At 39.4% G+C, this 23,110-nt stretch overlaps 2 protein-coding genes across 2 annotated transcripts; one reads left to right on the top strand and one right to left on the bottom strand.

Moving 5' to 3' along the window:
• Nucleotides 1-2,785: 2,785 nt before the first annotated feature.
• LOC134864440 (5-hydroxytryptamine receptor 4) lies at nucleotides 2,786-5,605 on the top strand. Its single transcript, XM_063883396.1, has 2 exons — nucleotides 2,786-2,837; nucleotides 4,516-5,605. The coding sequence occupies exon 2, from the start codon at nucleotides 4,529-4,531 to the stop codon at nucleotides 5,603-5,605; it is 1,077 nt and encodes a 358-aa protein (XP_063739466.1). The 5' UTR covers nucleotides 2,786-2,837; nucleotides 4,516-4,528.
• Nucleotides 5,606-9,097: 3,492 nt separating this feature from the next.
• On the bottom strand, nucleotides 9,098-18,549 carry adra1d (adrenoceptor alpha 1D). The gene is made up of 3 exons (XM_063882975.1): nucleotides 18,501-18,549; nucleotides 17,361-18,411; nucleotides 9,098-10,429 (listed from the first exon to the last, which is right to left on the bottom strand). Exons 2-3 carry the CDS (start codon nucleotides 18,316-18,318, stop codon nucleotides 9,879-9,881), a joined length of 1,509 nt encoding a protein of 502 aa, XP_063739045.1. The 5' UTR covers nucleotides 18,319-18,411; nucleotides 18,501-18,549; the 3' UTR covers nucleotides 9,098-9,878.
• Between the last annotated feature and the right edge of the window lie 4,561 nt (nucleotides 18,550-23,110).

The following is a 23,110-nucleotide window of genomic DNA, read 5'->3' on the forward strand; positions in this document are numbered from 1 at the left end:
GCATAGAGAGTGAAACGGTTTTCAAAAAGAAATCTTATCCCTTCTCACATTAAGCAACTTGATACTTGAACACCTGGTTGCCTGGTGAAATATTGACAGCATACTTTTTGGGTAAAGAGCTTATACCAGACTGTACTTAGAGGTATGATGTGAATTCTGAACTGGTAAATCACTTTTGAACAAGAATATGATCAATTTGTGCCAATGGTATCTTCATTCATCAAAGTAGTTAGGAGATGGTTGGAAATGGACGAAGATGTTTTTTTTTTAAAATGACTGCCCTTTTAGATGTTTGCAGGAGATGAGTGTTATATGAGGTCAAACCTATGAGGCAAGAACAAGTCTGGTGTCGGTTCTCACGTTCTTGTATGTCCTGGTGCTTGTGTGGCTGATTGTGTGACTGTGATTTGGGGTTTCACATGAAAGTGGGGTTTTATTATTTCCGATTAAAAGACTCCATGTTGGGTGCAGTGCATACATTATTTTAATAATACCTTGTACTGTTCTAAAAAATGTACATGCAGTAAGAATGGCACACCAGAAGAGGGCGGCGTTTTCAAAGAATCATTAACATCTGTTAGTCAAGGTCACAAAGCCCTCACATCACCACTGGCCATGAACATGACTTCACGTGATTAAAGTCATTTATATTTAAATTATAAGCCATACTAAACCAGTTGAATGAAAAAGAACAGTCACATGTGAGAAATCCACAAAGAAAAAAAGCAGAAGTTGTTGAATGAGCGGTTATAGAGAAAACTGCAAGCAACAATACCACTTAGAGGCCAAGCACTTGGCCCAGTCCTGAAAGGCATACAGTAGCATGCTCACTACATTTGTTAAGGTGACATTAAAATAACAACTTTACTCAACCCAATACTACAGATTTTTTTTATTAAAACATGTCCTAGTGTATGATTATAATACAAAATATTTGGTTGGTATTGCATATCTCTTAAACCATATTTGAAAATGAATATAAACATAATTTCAAGAAGACACTGTTGCGTTTTCAAGTCCTACCACTTGAAAATATAGTGATTCTAATACTAGAATACAAATGTAAATCATGATGTAGAGGTTGTACCATGAATCAATATTACACTTTAATGAAATGGGTAATCAAACTAGGGAGGTCCCTTTATTTTCCTCCTGATAAATGCAACAAAGCACAGAAATCAACCTCTGCCATAAACAAAAGAACAGCTGTGCAGCCAGTCTACTTTGTCTGTTAGGCCCACTTGTATTACACATATGAATGACGGGTCTGAAAAAACACTTACCATCCAGCCAATGGGCCTTTTATTACACCCTTCATTAAAATCCCCCAATGTTTAATTAGCACACATCCGCCACACTTGAGATATGTCTGTCACTGGCTGAGGCCCAAGGTATTCAAGCTTGGTAGGATTGGATGAGCTGTACTGCACACTGAAATACATGAAAGGAATGACGAGAGATGTTTAAGGGTTAATAGGAAAGTGAAGATGCAGACATTCAAAACTCATTCATGAGAAGATAATAAGTATCCATGCTTTCTCAATCATATGTATTTACAATTTGTCTCCCTAAGTGTTATTTAATTATTTGTTTTCCTTTTCCGATTGATTCCAAATGTTATTGTGGCAAATATTAGGCGAAAACAAACAATAATCAACATTTTTTAATGTAATTTATATTTTAAATTATTCTACCACATGCTTACTAATTGAATGTGTGTAGCTGTTCAGCTGCTGGTACATGCCACCTTTTTGGCTTTTCCCAAACGTATAGCCCCCGATATTTAACATGCTTTCAAAATTAATATGTAATGCACATATGTGTTGTTTTTGTTTGTTATTTTAGATTTCAGTATTTCACACAGCAATGACAGTAATCACAGTGTTCCTGTATGCAGCGCCCACCCTTAGCGAATTCCTCTGTAGCCTATATGTGTTCAGTTTATCCTGTTGTGATTGAGTTCTGTAAAAGCAGAGAAGTGATTTCTGGCAAAACTTCATATACTTCCAAGGTGCATAGAGAAGGGAGGATTACGCTCTAAAGATAATGTAATGAAACTCTGGGCAAGGGTCATTCTTTATAAATAGCAGAGGTTGTTTCTGTGTGTGTGTGTGTGTGTGTGTGTGTGTGTGTGTGTGTGTGTGTGTGTGTGTGTGTGTGTGTGTGTGTGTGTGTGTGTGTGTGTGTGTGCCTGTTGAAGTTTTTATGAATTACTCCTAAAAGGAACATAAATGCCTGAATAAAATATTGTTATACTCTAGGCTACAGTTGTAGGCAATTTTCATTAAAAAACAAAACATGTAGTTTGCGGTTGGGACTACAGGAGATCACTCCCTCTGGGGACCATGCATGTACAGTTTGCAAAACAAGATTTGTATTTTCAGTCTGGGCCAAAGTGTCGGACTTCATGGCAATGCATTCCCTAGGGCTACACTAAGAAAAGTGATTCCAACATCTAGGGTTTGCATTGATTTAGTACATTGTATGAACTCAGGAGGAGAGATCCAAATTATGGATCAATAGTTTTTAGGGTTTTGTTCTTACTTTTGTTTGGTATTAAATAAAATATCCTGTCTTTTTAGACAGGATTTTTTACTCACTGCTGTACAAATCTACACATTTCAAAGTTATAGGGATGATGGTCTGTCCTTACTCAACATGTCACAATATTTGGTAGTCATTTGAATTGGCAGGGGAGATGGCAGAACACTGTATTTTGTTACTGTGACTATTGTTGCATGCACCCACTTCCCAGCCCTCCCATCCCTTTGGTCTCTTTGTAAAAGGTGCAGTATGATTCAGACATGAGGACAGACGATCATTTCTCCTCTCTACAGGTGAGTGTCATTGTTTAACATTTTACGGTAATGACGATTTTTGTTAATAAACCTAAATTCAAGACCTTGTTTGAAATGCTTACATCTATAAATGAGCTAATTTGTAGTCACTGTGCTGCTCTTTATAGAATCAGATGGAAAGATGAAGGATCCTGTAAATGTGTAATATTTTATATGGGGCTTTTCCAGGGTTATGATAACTGAATTTTTTTAATTTAACGTTTTTTGCAACTTCTTGCTTTTAATATTTCACAATATATCCTAATCTGTACAACAACATCATTCTAATATTATTGCATTCACAAAAACTGAGATTTAGTCATCAAGAATGAATTGCCAAAATGGCTGTTACCTCTGTGAAACATATATGGGCATATATATCTATAGCATATGGGCAACATCATCACATTGAATGCATTGTTTTTTATAAGCTTGATTGCAAGATGTAAATGTAAAAAGTGTGTAATAGTTAATGTCTTCTCTCAATGTAAATTGACATTAAATACAGGAGAGGCATTACACACAAAAAATAAACAGACTTATGAAACTATGATTCTTGCAGACGTGATGTTTCTCAATCAGGCAAAATGATAAGAGGACAAAAGAAAAATGGTGTGTGGGGGCTGGGGGCTGTGAAGATGACTGCCAGAGTGCCTTTCACCTCACTGAGGGGGGGGGGGGGGGGGGGATTGGCAGAGTAAAAGGCACTGTTCACCTGCCAACATCCTTTATTACAACAAAAATCTAAATAAAGCTGTACTAAAACTAATATTTACAAACCTGAACCTAGATCGGTATGATAGGATATTTTCATATTTCTTTATTTAATATCTATTTGTTTGTTTATTTGTTAGATTTTTACATAAATACATTGTCTAAAATCAAAATGTTCATTCAGCATCATTTTCCTATCACAGTCCCTGTGGTGTTCATTAAAATCTATTCCAATTCAGGTTGAACATCTGCTCCCTGCTCACTTTGCTTGCACTGAGAGTTAAACGTAATTCTGTTCATTACAGTCATATGTGTTCTGCTGTGTGATAATCTGTAATGAGCAATGGATGAATCCAGACGAGTAAAACTTAATTGTCAGAGGAGTGAAACATATTTGCTGATATAAGCTGAAATGATACTTTTATAAATGGAACATGCAGGTTTCATAGTCCTTAATATCTTTTTGAAAAAGTGTGACTGTGGTTCCATTTCAACAGACCTGATAACTAATCTAGATAATTATATGCACCTTAAGCTAATCAATAATTTATCGCTGTCAGAGAATTTCTTGGTTATGTAGAGACAGGCAAAAAAGGAAATACATTATCATTCCCCTTATTATATCAACATCTCGGATGAAAATAACATCTGTTTTTTCTTTCCAAACAAAGCATAGAGATGGCGTTTTAGATAAGGCAACTCCACTAAAACAAGGGCTTTTCAAGCCCACTGACTTTTGTGATTCCTTCATCAAACTACAATTTACTTAAAGATTTACTAATGAGAAGTAACCATGGAGCAGCAATTGGGTCAAAACAAACACAACTCTGGGTGGTTTCTCAAATCTTTCACTGTTAATGTACCATACAACAGTGTAGGCAAACTGTGATGAAATGCCTCACTTAATCTGCAAAATCAGACCAAAACAGTAATTTCTCACAACTGTATCTGTGTGTTTTGACAGGCTTGATTAGACCATGGATAACGGCAGCTTGGAATTGTTCGAAAAGGCTAACACATCTCTTCAGATTGAACTTCAATCCTGTACTACATTTAGGAACCAGGCTTCTCGCATTTTTCTGTATGCCTTGCTCTCTGTTGGCATTGTGTGCACAGTGGTGGGAAACTTCCTGGTGGTCTTGTCCATTGCGTACTTCAAGCAGTTGCAGTCACCCACAAACACCTTTGTCCTGTCCCTGGCAGTGGCTGACTGCCTTGTTGGCTTGGTAGTGATGCCTTATAGTATGATTCGGACTGTGGAGGGATGCTGGTACTTTGGTGTCCTTTTTTGTCAGCTTCACTCAAGCCTTGATGTCATGCTCTGCACTGCCTCTATATTCCATCTCAGCTGCATTGCATATGACCGCTACTACGCTGTCTGCAACCCGCTAGTTTACTCTTTAAAGATGTCCCACAGTCGGGTAGCTCTCCTTATTTTTATATGTTGGGCTATTCCCATGCTCATCTCCTTTTGCCCCATAATGCTAGATCTTCATGTGGCAGGTGTGGACATCCAGCTCCCTAAAGATGTATGTGTGTTCCTGGTCAATCGTATTTATGCTGTCATGGCTTCGTTGGTAGCCTTTTACTTGCCAATGGCTATCATGCTAATAGCTTACTGGAAAATCTTCAAAGCTGCCAAGCGGCAGGCCAGGCAGATCAGCGCCATGGAAAGCCAGATGGCTGCTGGAGTCGGAAAAGATTCAAGCAAGAAAAAAAGACACAGAAACACTATGAAGAGGGAAAGAAAGGCAGCAAAAACGTTGGGTATCATCATGGGAGTTTTCCTAATCTTCTGGATGCCCTTCTTTACAGTCAACATTGTGGACCCGTTTATTGAATACAGCACGGAGGTGGTTGTCTGGGACATATTTTTGTGGCTAGGATATATCAACTCCTCTTTAAATCCTTTCCTATATGGTTTCTTCAACCGTTCCTTCCGTAGGGCATTCCTCATGTTCATTGGCTGCAGGGTATGCCTGCCTGGATCCTCCCCTGGGATGGATCTGTCGCACACTAGGAAAGAGCCAAATGAACGTGCAGATCAACAATGAATTAAAAAATAGTGTCTGTATATTTTGTTTAGCCATTCAAAGATTATTGAACACTAAGAGTTACCTTTTGTAAATGAAGGGGCAATATTAAGAGTGTTTTAACCACAAATGTCTTTCAACTGGATGTGTTTAAATCACAATAAATGTTATACTATAAAAATATTAGTGGCGGGAGTCTGCCTCCAACAACCACTTAATAAAGATTTCTTAAATCACCTGTTTTTCTTTTATGTAAAGGAAGTGGGCTCTGTGGTACCAACATTTTGATGTTCTAACTTTTGTTTTGAGTCTGCCACAAAGGGTTTTTCTATTTCCACTTCTAAGTATATTGCCTCTGGATTATGGCCATGTTTATCCAAATGCAAGAAATGTGTCATATTTTAAATTTCAGCCAGAAGTGGTTGTGAGCTGCAGGAATCATTTTGAAAGATTTACCCTTTACCTGCCAGTCAGTGTCTACTCTTCATGTCTTAGTCTAGGATATGAAAGGCTCTATCTTGAAGTTGAATCATTCATGTGTACATAGCGACGATCAAGGCTGTGGTATGTTCTTTTTTAATAAGAAGAGAAGCTTCAAATGGAATCAGATAGGTCTAGACATTGCTCAACAGTTTTTCAAATGTACGTGGGGGGAGGGTATTTGGAAGACAGGCGAGGCAATACTTGAAGAGGCAGCAGGGTTTGTGAAGCATCCAAGGGTGGCAAAGAGAGATTTACATACCAGGTAAACACCTTATTAATACTTTGTCATGATCTTAGTTTTTGTATTTCATTTTTTCTTTGACTGGTGTCATGTCTGTTTTTCCTTCCTGTCTCTGTTTTCCCTCCTGTTTGATTGCCTGATTTTGTGTTTTGCCTTCCCTCCCTAGCTGTGTTGTGTCTTCGTGATTACCCTTGTGTGCATATAGGCCTGTCTCCCCTTGTGTTCTTTGTTGGTTTGTCACCTCTTTTCCTGTCTGTTTCCCCAATGGCCTGCCCGTAATCACGTTCTTGTTTCTCGTGTCCTCTCTACTCGTTCAGTTTTTCTTTCTTTTTTTATTTGGTTGTGCCATGTTTTTGCTCGTCCCCGTTATTTGTATTTCTTTATTTGATTAAAAGTTAGCGCTTTTTTTATACTTTACATTTGGCTCCTGTTCATTCTGAGTTTGGGTCCTGATTTTTTTTACCCTGCAATATACTTATAATATTGCTACTCTATAGGATTTTGATTTACAAACCAAGGTAACCTGTTCAAATTTTGAGTATGGTGAAATTACCGGGCTGTGTCTCAGATGTTACTGTAATACATATCTAATAAGGGTGCTATGGGAGGCTATGGGAGGCGCAGTGGACTAGTGCACGTAATTTGGGGTCAGGGAAGCATAGGTTCAATCCCCACTGCAGTCATTGTGTCCTTGGGCAAGACGCTTCACCCTAAGTTGCTCCTGTGGGGTTTGTCCACAGTAATGAGTGTATGTAAGTCACTTTGGATAGAAGCATCTAACAAGTAACATGTAATGTAATGTATTAATTGGTATTTGAATGCCTCACTGCCATTACACAAAAAAAAAAGAATGCTATGATTTGCTGGTCTTCAGACAACTGCAGGACCTCACTATTAAACCTGGAGATACAAGTGAAGGTGAGTGTGAACAAATAAATGAAAGGTAAACTTATAACTTAAGCTGACAATCATTCATTTTACTGGCAGGGCTCTTAGTTTCACTATAGCTACAATTAGTCTTCCCTCTAGGTTTATTTGCAAGTAAAAGAGGAGCAATTCTGGGTGTGCTTGTTGAACAGGCTACAGCTTTAAGCTGGCAAATGTTCATTATGTGAATGAACATGACAGCTTACTTCATTAAAATCAAAGGCCACACTATTTATACTCAATGAAATATACATAGTCAGTCCACCAAGATGGCCGGCGGTTATTTTATACAGGGGTGAATCAAAACCAATTAGAAAGAGTACTGTATCCCTGTAAACAACATTGGCTCTAAAGATGTTTCAAGCAATTTGTACTTCTAGTCAAAACCCCAGTGATTCATTTAAAATCTGATATTTTGACAGCAGTGGGCCAGATGCTGATATGGGTTGAAATGTTGCATGCTTGAAAAATGAGCAGCCTTTTTCTGCTTTGTGTGATTTGGTGTGTAAATAGACTCTTGCCATTTGAAAACAACTCATGCACTTGTAAACTAATAAATAACTTTAACATTTTAACATTGATACTTGGTCAATTTGATTTGCACCTGCAAGATTAAGCGCAGTTTACTCAAATAAACTCCAATTTTATCTATGTATATTTAATTTAATCATAGGTAGTGTGACATTGACAACCTTTGCTATTTAATTGTAGATTGGGTAGGTACGATGGGCAGAAGCAAATGTATGCATTGTAGCAAAGCTATTATACTATTGTTGTGGTTATACACAGTGGTCTAATCATTAGGCAGGATTCATTGTGTGAACATGCTGGCAAAATATAATCCTTAGGTGTGAATAGCAATATGAAATGAGGTTCTGATTTGAAACTATAAAAGTAGATGTTCATCTGCATTCTCTTTAGCAGCTCCAAGCCATTGTTACAGTCCATTATTGTTTAACCAGCACCGGTGCTGTCTGTACACAATAAGCAATCAAGTGAGTCTCTTAGGAAGGCCCCTTTATTACAGCACTTTGCAGTGGTAACCAGTGCATGTTATCACTCTATTTAAAATAACTTTGAGTTATGATGTTTCAAGTTTGTTTTCTTTACAGAAAAATGAGTAAGGATATTTATTATCATGTTTTGAAGGGCATGGGCTAAAGACTGAACAGAGCTGTGGAACCATAACAACAAGCCATTATTATTTTTTTATTTGCAATTTTTTGTTGTTCATTGGTTTGTGTATTTCCCTAACTTTATGTTTCTATCAATCATGGCACGATTTGGAATGTTCATATACTTTCAATATATGGCTTATTTATTTTTACTGTCAGAGTTAGCATGGTTTAATCCTTTATGGGTTTTCTTTTGGAATTGGTATTCTGTTTGTTTTTTTCATCTCTTTATTTTAAGAGTCATGTTTTTGGTCATGATCACAAATGAGAACAATTTGTTTGACTTTCTTCTAGGTAAAACACATCAAGTAGTCATCTCATGGTGGAATGAAGCTAAAAACAGATAGGGATTTAAGGTTTAACAGTGTCGATACAGTCTCTTTCACTCTGTTTCTCTATGTTGCTTTCAGCTACAGCCTCATGTGAGTCTGTTACTCTCTTTGAATTATTATTTGTATTTTTTGTCAGACATTAGATGCTTATTTACCTGTTTGCCTTTGTTAACAAATACAGATATTGATTTTAATCCACTTGATTTGTTTATTGTCTAATACTACCCCATTTCTACTTGCCAAAAATGTAAGAGCTTAAATGGAAGGAATTAGGAGGCAAAACATGCAACACAATGGTGACATCTGCTGGATGGGGTGATTATTATTTTACCCATGAACAAAGGATTCCTCTCAGTAATTCAACAGACAACATGTGTCCTCTCTTTTTTATTTACAAACATTACATAAAGAAAATACAAAAAAGGATGTTCATTTCACATTCACTTGTTGATGCATATGACAAAAGGGACAAGACGACACATGGGTTTCTATTCACACAAGTGTATATATTAATGCCAAGTCAACTTATAAATCAACCACTTGGAATAAATACTGCGCAGCATTTTTATCGTTTGCTGGACTCTAGTCATTCACAATGCCTTGTCAAAAAGAAAAATGGCAGATGAAATATGACAATTAATTCTGATACATTATTTTTGATTAAATCCAGACATCCTGACAACAATAACAATTGCATTGCTCTTCTTTCACTCCTTTAAAAATATTTGTGTTTAATCTTTTACAATTGCATTTTTATTTATTTTTTTAGAATCAGCTGAATATCAAACAAAGCAGTCATCAAATAGTGATAAATCAAATGTCCTATAGTTGAAGACCTGGAGTGCACAGTCGATGCACAGTGTTTCCAAGTGACAGCAGTCAAAGCTAATCCAAAAAGTTTGCTACTCCTCGTCTCTTCCAAAAAGTGGCTTTTAGGCGTTTACAACAATTGTTACATCTGAATTAACATGGAGATAAAGTTTGAGTTCTATTTGTGCTGAGTTCAAGCCATCATTTTCTGTCCACAACTTTGATTCTCAAATGTTTTGTAAACACAAAAAGTAACGACCAATCATAGTCTGTCATACAAGTTTGATATGGCCCTTTAAGTTATTCAAAGATTCACTGGTGGCCATCTAAATGTCAGTCTCTTTCAAGCCGTAGCAGTCTGCAAGATCATAGAACTGATAACTGCTCTGCTCACAGGAATTGTAAATCCCCATAGAGACTGTGTCCACTATGTCAATCCGACCCACTGCAGGTGTGATTCCTTTTCCTGGCCCTCCCTTGATTTTATTTGACAGGTTGTTCACTTTCTCTTTGAGCTGGAATGAGGATTTTTGCAGTGGTGGAAACAGACTCCATCTCTTGAAACCTGGCGAACGCCCTTTCCCCTTGTGTAACAAAGAGCTGCCACAGGATTCGTTCACAGGGAAGCCAATCTTACGCTCTCCCCTCTGATCTCTTGTCATTCCCTTGACAGCCGTCCGCCACCTCTGGTCATAGAAGCGACGCAGGACCCTCTTTCTTTGGTGACACTGGCACCTGAGGATCCGAGTGAACGCCCGCTGGAACTCTTTGCTGGAGCAGGGGTAGATCATGGGGTTGATGCAGCTGTTGAAGTAGCCCAGCCAGAAGACCACCTTGAAAACCGTTTCCGATGGCTTCAGTGCTGGGAAAAAGGCACCTATGCAACAAGAAACCATAAGAAGGATTTGTGAATAAATACAAACAACAAGTACTGTGTACTGCTGCATTTTGACAAAGTATCTTCAACTATACACCAAGAACAGTTAAAAAATATAAATAGAGCCCATTTTTTTTTCATAGTCAATGTTAAATATCAGGTCATGATTTTTGGCAACAGTATGTTGTATGGCATTTTTTCAATGTTTACATAATTTTTAAATAAACCAATAAGTCCATTTTAAAATGGGGGAATGTTTGTAAAGAACAATATGCAAAAACATTGTAATATTAAACAATGTGTATTTACAGCTGTTTTTTGCTTATGCTACTTTTATACATTTGTCATCATTCTGACTCTTGGGTGTTCACATCAATATTGTAGGATGATTTATTGTGTAGCAATAACGACAGTTGACATTTTGTGGACTTTGATTAATGGGGAAAGATATTAACAGTGCATACTCCCACCACAATCCCTAATGCAAAAAGTAAATTATGAAGCTTATATGATAACAACATAAAGTGAATTTATATCATTTCTTGAGGTGTATGCTTTTTTCTGAGGGGACAAGGTAGAATATACACCTTGTCTTAATAGGTGTTTAAATCATACAGCACAGATGCAGAGTAGCAGTACTTGTGTTAATATGTAATGCATGTATGCTCCCCTGACTTGAGCAGAGGTTTATTCAAACCCTTTGTCTGTGTCGTCAGTGTCAGAATGATTGAGAATCCAGCCTTAGACAATTTAAAATATTCCCAATCAATTTAGTCTTTTTCAGGGACTAGTTGACTAAAGGAATTATGATAACTTTTGGCTGTGAACAACATTTCATATATCTTTACAATGAATAATATTGCAATTCATTGTATAATAAAGGTGTGGGGTTAAAAGGTCATGTTTTCTGCCCCAGTTGCCCCAATTAATGCATGCTATTAATGCTGCCCTTTCCTATTGCTTTGTAGTCTCCCATGACTTGGATTAACACAATTGTTGAACCTGGACACCGAAGCAACACGTCTCATTGGTCTGCACTGCCTGTGCCAAGTAGTCCATTTTCATTTCAGTTTTGTTGATAGGATAATGTGGAAATAAAGAAAATGTCTTGTATAAGATTGTGCAAGCAATGGTTTCATGCTGTTTTGACACACATTATACTGTGTACTTGATTGTATCATTAACTCAGACACAAAAACTGTATAATAAATCTGAATTCTTACTACTAACTTTATCTGCATGAACAGTATTATGTATGTAGCATCAGCTGACTGCCACTTCACTTATATTCCTGTGAGACCTCATCTGTAAACCAGGCTCAACCCTGTAAAATAACAAGATGAATACAGTGGTTGAAGGAAGTGACGCTCTCCATTGATTCTTCCCACTGAAATGATATCACCTTAAAGGCAGTCAGCCATTGATTTACCACTCTGTCATACTACTCCAATACCATGATAACTTTTATATCTGATGTTTGCAAGATAATTTCTAATTCTATGTTTATGTTACATAAATAAATGCTTTGAATAAACACTGAAGATGATAAAGGAGCCTGGGGACCTGTCCAATTCCTCAAAAAATGTGAAACGTCTTTGTGCGAGTAGAGGAAATCCTGATCTGTCAGTTACATAACTTAGAGTATTATCTTATTAACATGTAATGTTCTTTGTCAACTGATGGCTCTTTGAAACTTATTCTTGCCATAGGGCTACAAAAGAGCAAGCTTTAGTCGATCTATACTTGCATAATCACTGGTATGCATTTATAGTAAGTCATGTTGACCCTTTCCGAGAACCAGCACCTTATCATGGTGGAGAGGTTTGTGTGCCCCGGTGAACCTGGGGGCTGTGTTGTCTGGAACCTTGTGTTCCTGGTAGGGTCTCCCATGGCAAATTGGTTTTGAGGCCAGACTAAGATTGGTTCAAAAGACCTCATGACAAACGGGCGGCAGAAGCTGGCTTTGGGGACGTGGAACGTCACCTCTCTTTGGGGCGAGTGGCAGGGGAAACCTCTGGACAGACCTGGTAAGCCCAAACGTGTAGTGCGAGTGAACTGGGAACGTCTGGAGGAATCTCAAGTCCAGGGGGTCTTCAACTCACACCTCTGGCGGAGCTTTTCAGGCCTCCCTGTGGAGGCTGGGTACATTAAACCAGAGTGGGCGGTGTTCAAAGCCTCTATCGTGGAAGCTGCGGCAGGGAGCTGTGGTCTCAAGGTCTTAGGTGCCTCAAGGGGCGGTAACCCTCGAACCTCCTGGTGGACATCGGTGGTCAGGGAAGCCGTCCGACTGAAGAAGGAGGCCTTCCAGGATATTTTATCCCTGGGTACTCCTGACGCAGTTGCAAGGTATCGACAGGCCCGAAGGGCAGCAGCCGTGGCCGAAGCAAAGCAGCGGGGGTGGAAGAAGTTCGGAGAAGCCATGGAGAAGGACTTTCGGTCGGCACCAAAGTTGTTCTGGAAAACCGTCCGACACCTTAGGAGGGGGAAGAAGGGAACCATCCAAGCTGTGTACAGTAAGGATGGGACGCTGTTGACCTCAACTGATAGGGTGTTAGGGCGGTGGAAGGAGCACTTTGAGGAACTCCTGAACCCGACAACTCCGCCCTCTATGTTAGAGGCGGAGCTGGAGTATGAAGGGGGATCAACTCCAATCTCATGGGGGAAGTCACTGAGGTAGTTAAACAACTCCACAGTGGCGAAGCGCCGGGGGTGGATGAGATCCGCCCAGAAATGCTGAATGCTCTGGGTGTTGAGGGACTGTCTTGGCTGACACGTCTCATCAACATTGCGTGGAAGTCGGAAACAGTACCGAAGGAGTGGCAGACCGGGGTGGTGGTTCCCCTTTTTAAAAAGGGGGATCAGAGGGTGTACGCCAATTACAGAGGCATCACATTACTTAGTCTCCCCAGGAAAGTTTACTCTGAGGTGATGGAAAGGAGGGTCCGACCGATTGTCGAACCTCGGATTGAGGAGGAACAATGCGGATTTCGTCCTGGTCGTGGAACGACGGACCAGCTTTTTACTCTCGCAAGGATCCTCGAGGGGGCCTGGGAGTACGCTCATCCGGTCTACATGTGCTTTGTAGATTTGGAGAAGGCGTATAACCGGATTCCCAGGGAGATACTGTGGGAGGTGCTGCGGGAGTATGGGGTGAGGGGGTCTCTACTCAGGGCCATCTAATCTCTGTACTCCCAAAGCGAGAGCTGAGTCAGGGTCCTCGGTAGTACGTCTGACCTATTTCCGGTGAGGGTTGGCCTCCGCCAGGGCTGAGCTTTGTCACCAATCCTGTTTGTGATATTCATGGACAGGATTTTGAGGCGTAGTCGTGGGGGAGGTGGTCTGCAGTTCGGTGGGCTAAGGACACCGCTGCTTTTTGCAGATGATGTGGTCCTAATCGCTTCATCGGTCTGTGACCTTCAGCACTCACTGGATCGGTTCGCGGCCGAGTGTGAAGCGGCTGGAATGAGGATCAGCACCTCCAAATCTGAGGCCATGGTTCTCAGCAGGAAACCGATGGACTGTCCACTCCAGGTAGGGAATGGGGCCTTACCCTAAGTGAAGGAGTTCAAGTATCTCAGTGTATCTGAGGGAACAATGGAGCAGGAGATGGGCCGGAGAATTGGAGCAGCAGAAGCAGTACTGCAGTCGCTTTACCGCACTGTTGTGACGAAAAGAGAGCTGAGCCAGAAGGCAAAGCTCTCCGTCTACTGGGCCATTTTCGTTCCTACCCTCACCTATGGTCATGAAGGATGGGTCATGCCCGAAAGAACGAGATTGCGGATACAAGCGGCCGAAATGGGATTTCTCCGCAGAGTGGCTGGCATTTCCCTTAGGGATAAGGTGAGAAGTTCCGTCATCCGGGAGGGACTCGGAGTAGAACCGCTCCTTCGCGTTGAAAGGAGCCATTTGAGGTGGTTCGGGCACCTTGTGAGGATACCACCTGGGCGCCTCCCTAGGGAGGTGTTCCAGGCACGTCCAGCTGGGAAGAGACCGAGGGGTAAACCTAGGACCAGCTGGAGAGATTATATCTCTTTGCTGGCCTGGGAGCGCCTTGGAATCCCCCAGTCAGAGTTGGTTGATGTGGCCAGTGAGAGAGAAGTTTGGGGCTCTCTGCTGGAGCTGTTACCTCTGCGACCCTGACGGAAAAGCGGGAGAAGATGGATGGATGGATGTTGATCAAATGACACATTGGAATGATCATAAAAGCCAATGTGCTACTTGTGTTACCAGAAACTGAAAATATTACAGCAGGTATTAGAATATTGTTAAAATAAAAAGCCTGCAATTTAGTTTAATGGTGTACTTCTCAACAAATTAAATGGAAAGATCAAATGTTTCATTTGAATTAAATACACACACAAATATAAATGTTATGGCCATTTATCTTTGTAACCCTGCAGTGACTTTACAAGTGTTCCCAAAATTTTTTGTTTTGACACAAATTCTCTAATCCAACCTATTGCATTATTATGACACAGTAGGTATAGTATGCACAATATACCTTTTTCAAAACAAAGTCAACAATAATCTTAATAATGGAGGCTTGAAACAAGTATGACTGTGTGTCTTTTACACTGATTGGACGTATGTCAGCTACAAATAAAGGAAAACCAGCCATTTTCAACACTGTTGAATATCCATTGTAAAACATCAACTTTATTCATTGAGTGAGAAATGATTCTCAAATGCTATTTCTCTTTTTACCATCAGTTTCTAGTATTTATGGGTCTGGTGCACTTATAAAACAAATCTTGTTAGGGCACTCTCTGCAGCTTCAGATGAGTCAGACTACTCAGTCTAGTTTTGCATCATCTCAGAGAAAAGGCCTGATTGGCCCGAGAGGTGCTAAAAGTGCAGGTCTGCCTCCCAGGAAAAGGTTACTCATTAATGATGTGCCTCAGCAGCGTACCACCATCAATCTGTCTGAATCACCAAGTAAGCTGGGCTAAAAATATAAGTATATATATTATAGGTTTAGACTATTCCACACTGTCAATCAGTCATTTAGGAAACAAACAGCATGCCCCTACAGGGATCAATCCATAAAACAGGGTAACGATTTATTGATCCCTATGGGGACTTTCTGTTTTAAACTACTTCCTCCCAGTTCGGGTTCATATTGCACTACATCTTGTCAGAGAGGATTGTGTTGGACAAATGGTTTTAGCAAAGACTTTAAATTACCAAGAATTCTAACATTTATTAGGCTTTTACTTCGATTACTATACAGCAACATCTATGATTACGTTTGGATAAGGAAGGTGTTCTTTATGGTCTGATCATATTTCTCTAATCATAATCATTTCTTTTCACTCCTTTGTTTTCTCTTTTGAATACTGATTCCAGGAGTGCCGCACTCAATCATGGACTCTTTCAGGCGAGATATCCTCGGCCCTTTATTATGATCGAAAAAGCATCAAATGATAATGTTATTTTGATTGCATTATGAAAGCTTTTTTTTTTTGAAGGACACTAATTCTCTGTTCATACATTTACTGCAAAACAAACATAATCCAAATCATAAGGTTTGAGAATGGGATCAATATCTATTATGCCTAATTTTATAAATCAACCTAAATTTTAAATGTGTAAAGGGGATACAATGTGTTACATTTCAATTTCCCATTTGTACTAGACATAAAACTTCAATCAAAACTAGTTTCTATCTTGCCTGATTTTGAATCACATAATGAGTTGAAGTGTAAATTGTATGGATACAAATACACTTGGCCTTTCACTCCTATTAACTCATTAAAGTGATAAAAAGTTCCTACTTCCTTTATTGCACCTTCTCTCTCCCTGCAGGCTTCATGGTAATATTTCAATTCAATACATCTGGAGTTGGAGCAAGAAATCATGTGATGTAAGTGCTATTCTAAATTAAAATGCATGAGGCAGCTGTAAGTGTGTGTGATGTCAATACTATTACTTTCTGTAAGTACCGCTGTACGCATGATGCATACTCGAGTTTGAGTTATGTGACTTGCATTGGTCATACCCACTGAGCATTTTAACCCTTCAGTGATTATGTCTCATGCTTTTTTTTTTTTTACATCTCATCCTTTCAATACTGTGGTCAGTTCAAAAGCTCTTAACATCACACTTGCAAATGTAACCTTCAGTTTAATTAATCCCACATGTTCATGTCTTCCAGGTAGAATTTGTTCTTAACATTTTCCAGACAGAGCTCTGCTACAAATATGAAACAAGACCCTGTAAAACAAATGTCTTCCTTTTGTTGTGCTACTATGTGAGAGTATTACTAAAATAGACTGGATATACTACATGTAATGGGTAGCTATGGCTGCAATTCTGGCAGAATTGTGCTCATTACTGAAGAATGTCAGTCTATTATGACTGCTCTTTCAAAAATGTGATATAAGCCATCTGAATGAAAATAGGCTCTCAGAAAAAAACACAGACAGGAAAACAAGCCACATTCAAGATCATGTTGCAGAGTTGACCAAAATATGTGTTTTCATAACACTTTTAATCATGTGGATCAATTCCTGGCCTATTTCTTAAACAAAACAACGAATTAAATTAAAAGTGTGCGATTTAATGTTTTCTCTTGTGTTACAATCGTAATGTTTATATAGTTGATGTACGTTTTCTGTAGTTCATTGATAAAACACCGACAGCCATGGTTATCAGGGGGCACTGCAGGCTGAACAAGTTAGTTCACTCAAATTTCGAAAATGTAATGATTTCTTAAATATAACTGCCCACAATTTAGCACAATATGAGCTTCAGGAATTCGTGTACGTAATCAAAAGGACGTTGCTGTCCTTGAGAGTAGTGCATTTAACATTGAGCATATAAACGTATAATGGTTGTAACATCCATTGTAACTACATAGGTGAATAAGACGCACATGAGGCAGAGTGGACCACTGGGAATATAAATATAGTAGCTTATGTTATAAACATACCCATCGGCAGGAAGAAAAAAAAGGGCATCCAACATAGGGTGAACATCCCCACCACGATAGCGAGGGTTTTAGCAGCCTTCTTCTCCCTGGAGAACTTCATCAGCCGCACAGAGAGCGAACTCCGGAACGGGTGATTTTTGTTGCTTTTTGAACTGCTCGGGCGTGCGTCCTCCAGCACGCTGCGACAGTGTATCCGGAGGACCACTTCGATCGACTTATTTCTCTCTCGTTTGACGCCCGCTTCCAGACTTTTAGTAGTCCTACGGGCCACCACGTAGACCCGAAAATACATGATGAGAATGACCATGAGCGGAAGGTAGAAGGAAAAGAGTGATGAAAAGAGCGCGTAGCCCGGCTCCTCTGTGATTTTGCAGATTCTCTCGTCCACAGGCGGCGGTTCCTTCCATCCGAGGAGTGGTCCTACAGAGATGACAGTGGATGATACCCAAACTAAAACTAAAACAACCACTGCTTTCTTCTCTGTCATTATAGTGGGGTATTTCAGGCAGTGTTTAACACCTATGTACCGGTCGATGGAGATGACGCAGAGGCTGAGGATGGATGCGGTGCAGCAGAGCACATCCACCGCTGCCCAGATGTTACAGAAAACCCGGCCAAACACCCAGCATCCCAGAACCTCCAGAGATGCTGAAAAAGGCAGCACAATAATGCTCAAAAGCAGATCCGCCATGGCTAAGTTGACAATGAAGAAGTTTGTGACAGTCTGCAAATGTTTATTGCAAACAACAGACAGGATAACCAAAATGTTGCCAACAATTGCCACCGAAATAAAAACGGCAAGAAAGACGCCAACCCCGACGACCTTTGAGTCCATTGTGAAGTTCGGACATGGCGTGATGCTGTCGTTTGGAAGTATTTGATCCACAAGAGATCCATTGAAAGTTTCAGCAAAATAGATCCGATAGTTGCTTTCGTTCCTCAAGTTAAGCTCTGTCATTTTGAAACGCCATAAAGAGAACTTAAGAGTAAGTTATCTTTAAAAAAAACATTTCTCTTTCGAGCCAAACGGTGAATCTAAATGGTTTTGATTCTGAAAGAAACAACAGGCATATTATTTAGATACATTTAAAATAACACAAAGATCTGATAAATCTTGCTGTATTTCAATGCATTTCTTACTAGTGATGGTTTTCCTCTGACTGGTGGCATCCTTTGTAACAACTCCCCGATCACAGTCAGAGCTGGTATAGCAGGTCTGAACCTACAGCTCCACCCACAAGTCACATATTTACTGTTGCGTTCAAAGTCTGCACAAAAGAGCGTCACCTAAAATCTGCCCACGTATTATAGGCTACATAGCACACGTATTGACACGTTCCATGTCCGTAGGTGGATAATTTTCATAGTGGATAAATGTCTATGAGTACCATAGTTGTATAATGCCTTCCCGGAAAACTGCCCAAAAAAACCTCTCATCCATCCATCATGCAAAGATAAGACAAAGCAGCATCTGTCAGATAATCCAAATAGCCATCAGGCACCAACAATCCAGCTCTTACCACCAGAGTTAAAAACCTTCTTGCAAAGCTGTGAAGTCTCCCACAGTGCAGCTGATATCCTCAGGCCGTGTGTGCACAGTTTATAAGCAGGACAGGCCTGTACAAACCACCAGGGAACCTGAAGGAGAAGACAGGTCAAGACAAGAGGCAGGGTCACAGAGGAGACAAACAATCCTTACATGGGAAAACATCAGCCACAATGTGCTGTGATATACAACTCCATCTTTTATTAAATGATAGACCTCAAACATGTAACCGTGAAAAGTAATCAAAGATCATATATCAGCCACGTTGACTTATCTAAGAAGTGAATCAAAATTCAGATTTACAGTTAACCTTTTCATGATTGTTCCCTCTTGTTGTGTACACATCATGCCCTATTATTTTATTTTACAGGAATAGAAGTTTCTGAATCTAAGCATACACATTGCAGTCTCTTGCAAATTAATCTGCAAACTATTCACCATTTAACAAAAAATAAAACATAAATCTGTTGCTGCCGGAATAAGCTGCATCTGCAGTGGAGAGACATATATGTTGTTTTTCACTTAAACTTACTGGTGTGCATTTCATTGCAAAAACAGCCACCAAAGAACACAATTAAGTTTCATGATTACACCTGACAGTATCTCACAAAAGCGAAAGAATGTTGCATCACAATTTTGACATCCCTTATGTCTTTTTTATTTATTTTACAGCTTTAAATAAGGCTAAACGTTTTTCGTCATATCGGACATGTTGGATGAAGTGTGTTTCCGATCAGTTCCAAAAGCGTTGGGTTAAAAATGAATGCAGCAAACATCTATACATTAGCCTGTGGGTATTTTTTTAATTCATGGTTTTTATTTGAATGGCAGATTGATTGTGATAAAGCCAGCCACAGCCCTCCAATTTGGCTAGCAGATAATACTGTATATGTTAGCAAGCCAGGTTGTGATATTTAGTCAGTTCTCTTGCCATGCGAGTAGTCACGGTGAGTCTGCTCAGCTGTCAGAGCACCTCTTCCTTATTGGATTCATAAAAACAGCCTCAGCCTCATCCAGTGCACCTGCTCCTCCGAATGAGATGGCTACATCTGCCGTCATGCAGAGCTAACTTCAGGCCATTCCATAAAGGAGAGCTTTTTGTTGATCAGTGCTTGTGCTTGTCAAGTAAATATGTATATGCAGTGTACCTGTATACAATGTTGTAATATTTTTTTTTTTAGATCATTTCATATTCTAACTAATCCTAATGCTCCTGATTCATTGTAAATGTTGCATCTGTAAGTGATTAGTCTCTGATTTAAGGGTAGTTGAAGTTGTTGAAATCCATAATGTGTTTGTTGTGTAGGAAATGTAGCCCCTTTCTATTTATAGTACCCTACTTTAAGGACAGTGCACCAGGAAAATGATCCTAAACATGAAGCTGAAGCTACCAATTTGTTTTTTGGGACAAACAGTGGAATAAAGAGTGTGTGATTCACAGGCTGAAGACCAGAATAAAGGCAAAAAAAAAAAGAGTTGGCTTTGGTACAAGTCTTTTAGAAGACACCACATGTCTGTTTATTTCTATGGGACTGCAGGTTGACATGATCACAATGTTTTATATTCAAAACATGTTCAATTTACGTTGTTCTATACATTGTGGTCCTCTTAAATTGGGGGATTGCATACTGTAAATACACTCCCTCTTTGGCTGCACTTTGACCTCTATGCAAATGCCATGTATTTCCTGTAATAATGTAATTTCATAATACAGAAAAAATAAAAGATTCTCAGCCTGCCTGCCTGCCTATATGTTTATAATTAGGCCGTTTGTCTAACCAGCTGTAAGCAAAATGTCATAAAAACACATTTTAGTTGCTGTTTCTGTATGTGTTCCTTTAAATATTTGAAATTATGTTGCCAGCCTTAAGGAGAAGGGGGGAGGGGGGGGGCTTTTCTTGCCTACGCATATTTCAGTTGACATTTCTAATGTTAACCCAGATTTTTTTCACACATCACACACGCACTTAAACACATTCTTTCTTCCTTTTCCGTCTCAGACTCTCAATATGCTAATCTGCCCGAGACATTGACTGTGTTCCATCTTATCGGTCCTCAGCAGAGTGCTGGGATTGAGCCATGTTGTGTTTTGACATCACCTTATACACTGTGACTGTTCAAATGCTAAAACAAAAAATGTCAAATGGCCACAAGTTTCTCACACTGTTTCTTGATTGATTTGTTAAAAATGGTCAGGAAGACAACTGACCAGGATTTGTTATTAGTGAAGATTCTGTGGGCTTTCCAACATGGCATAGGCAAGTACCTTTTTGTTTTGAATTTAAACCACTGCTTCAATGTCAAACTCAAATTGCAGGTTAAACTAGCAGGAGCAGAATTTGCCTCTCACCCTCTCTGCATTCAAAAGTGTTGATTTACAGCTGGTAAGTGTGCATCAAAGAGCACTCTAATCAGACGGGGGACATTAGCTGAGTTCGTTCCATTTTTAACAGTGTTGAAATAGATGCATTTATCACACTTGCCAGTGCTTAATTAATACCATTTCAAAAAGGCACCGAATTCCTGGTGGAGGGTGGTGGCAAAAAAAGAGCATAATCGGGGGAGCCTAACATCATTAGCCACTTTGACAGTGATTTCAACATCATCTTCACTTTCATCCTTGCAGGGAAGGTCTTGGATTTTTAATTGAATGATGAGAGCACCAAACTTAGCCATCTGGGTATTATTCTCATTAAAACTTGTGTTGATTGTGTTAATAATTATAAGAACAATTATAAAAAGTGTGGATACTCTCAATCATTTCATGAATTTTGACAAGAGTAAGGCAACAGAAAAAGGATGTTGTGACCCTGAGATCTTGTATTAATATGTTGGAAAACATCAACATATCGAAACATCAAATAAGGCCTTATTATGGCAGCAGTGGAATGTGAATCATGTTATGATTGTCAGTTTGGATTGGCATGTTACGAGAGTATTCTGTTTGTCTAAGAGATCTGGAGGCCATGGCACCGCTGGACCTGAGATTTACCAGAGCACCAGCATGCACACTAATCACTGGGAATGATACGCTTTAGGAATTAGCAATGAGCTACACTGTTTCACATATTCTCTGGAAATTCACATTACAGATGGGATCATGTATCAATGTTGGGGGAAATAGAGATGTATAGACTGTTACGATGAACACAATAATATATTTGGTCTAATTCTAAATAATGTTTTTGAGGAATAACCGATTTTGACAGGGCAAATAAGGGTTTAGTCCTGAAAAATGCTTTGTCCTACTAGGACTAGAAAGCATGCTGCACAATTTACATGGGCTATACTACGTGAAAATCTAACAGTTTTTCTCACATCATCGTTATCAGCCATTATGCAGACACACAAATGCACACTGCCTCCATCAAAGCTATATTTTTCATGGAGAGTAGACTCAGATCTGGACAGCTGCTGGAGATGCACAGGTGGGACACCATCTGTTACTGAAAACTGACCAATTAACAAAGATCTGACAAACAATACAGAAATAAAATGAGGTAGTGAAGCTAAATTGCAATAACTTTAACAACATCATGTCATGAGCAGCAAACACAAGCACCCACAATCTTTTCATGTGATTGTTTTAGGGATTAGAAACGGGTGAGTGGGAGGGGGGCTGTCAGGCACTGCTTGGCAGATAGTCATTTGAAATGTTTATTTATTCTATCTTGTTAAGGTTTGCTTTTGGTCTTGTTGACAGCACGAAGCACCAAAGGCAATACGAGTTCTCTTGGTATTTCAATGTTTTTCTCATTTTGCCATTACTTTTGAAGGTCAAGACACATTTGTAATTTTTTTTAAAGTACATGGTGTATTGCCATTTCAAATATCCAAAGTGGCTATCCGCTTGGAAATGATGACACACAGGGAACACAGTTAAAGGCGCAATGAAAGGCCACTCCCATGCTCTTTGGCTAACAGGCTGTGCTAAAAGGATTCTACCATGTCCAAAATAAACAGATGAATTGTATGATACGTTTTCTCAGTTTGAGAGCTCAAATATGAAAAATGTTATGAAGACATATAGCTAAAAGTTGAGCGTCTAACATCCTTGTTTGCCCTCTATCTTTTTACTGCAATACAAATAATGAAAAGGAGGATAAGCAAATGGGACTGAAATCTGACAAGAAAAGCACGCTTAACATAAAATGACATCATGTGATTACAGAGATAAAAGCAAAGTAGTAGTTGTAGACCAACA

This window comes from Eleginops maclovinus, chromosome 5 (genome assembly GCF_036324505.1).
Source record: "Eleginops maclovinus isolate JMC-PN-2008 ecotype Puerto Natales chromosome 5, JC_Emac_rtc_rv5, whole genome shotgun sequence".
NCBI lineage: Eukaryota > Metazoa > Chordata > Actinopteri > Perciformes > Eleginopidae > Eleginops > Eleginops maclovinus.

Excerpts from the sequence above, each read along its gene's own strand:
- LOC134864440 (XM_063883396.1), top strand. The coding sequence starts at position 4,529 with ATGGATAACGGCAGCTTGGAATTGTTCGAAAAGGCTAACACATCTCTT.
- adra1d (XM_063882975.1), bottom strand. The coding sequence starts at position 18,318 with ATGACAGAGCTTAACTTGAGGAACGAAAGCAACTATCGGATCTATTTT. Across the intron at positions 10,430-17,360 it reads TTTTTTCTTCCTGCCGATGG|GTGCCTTTTTCCCAGCACTG; the intron begins GTATGTTTATAA and ends CTTGTTGCATAG.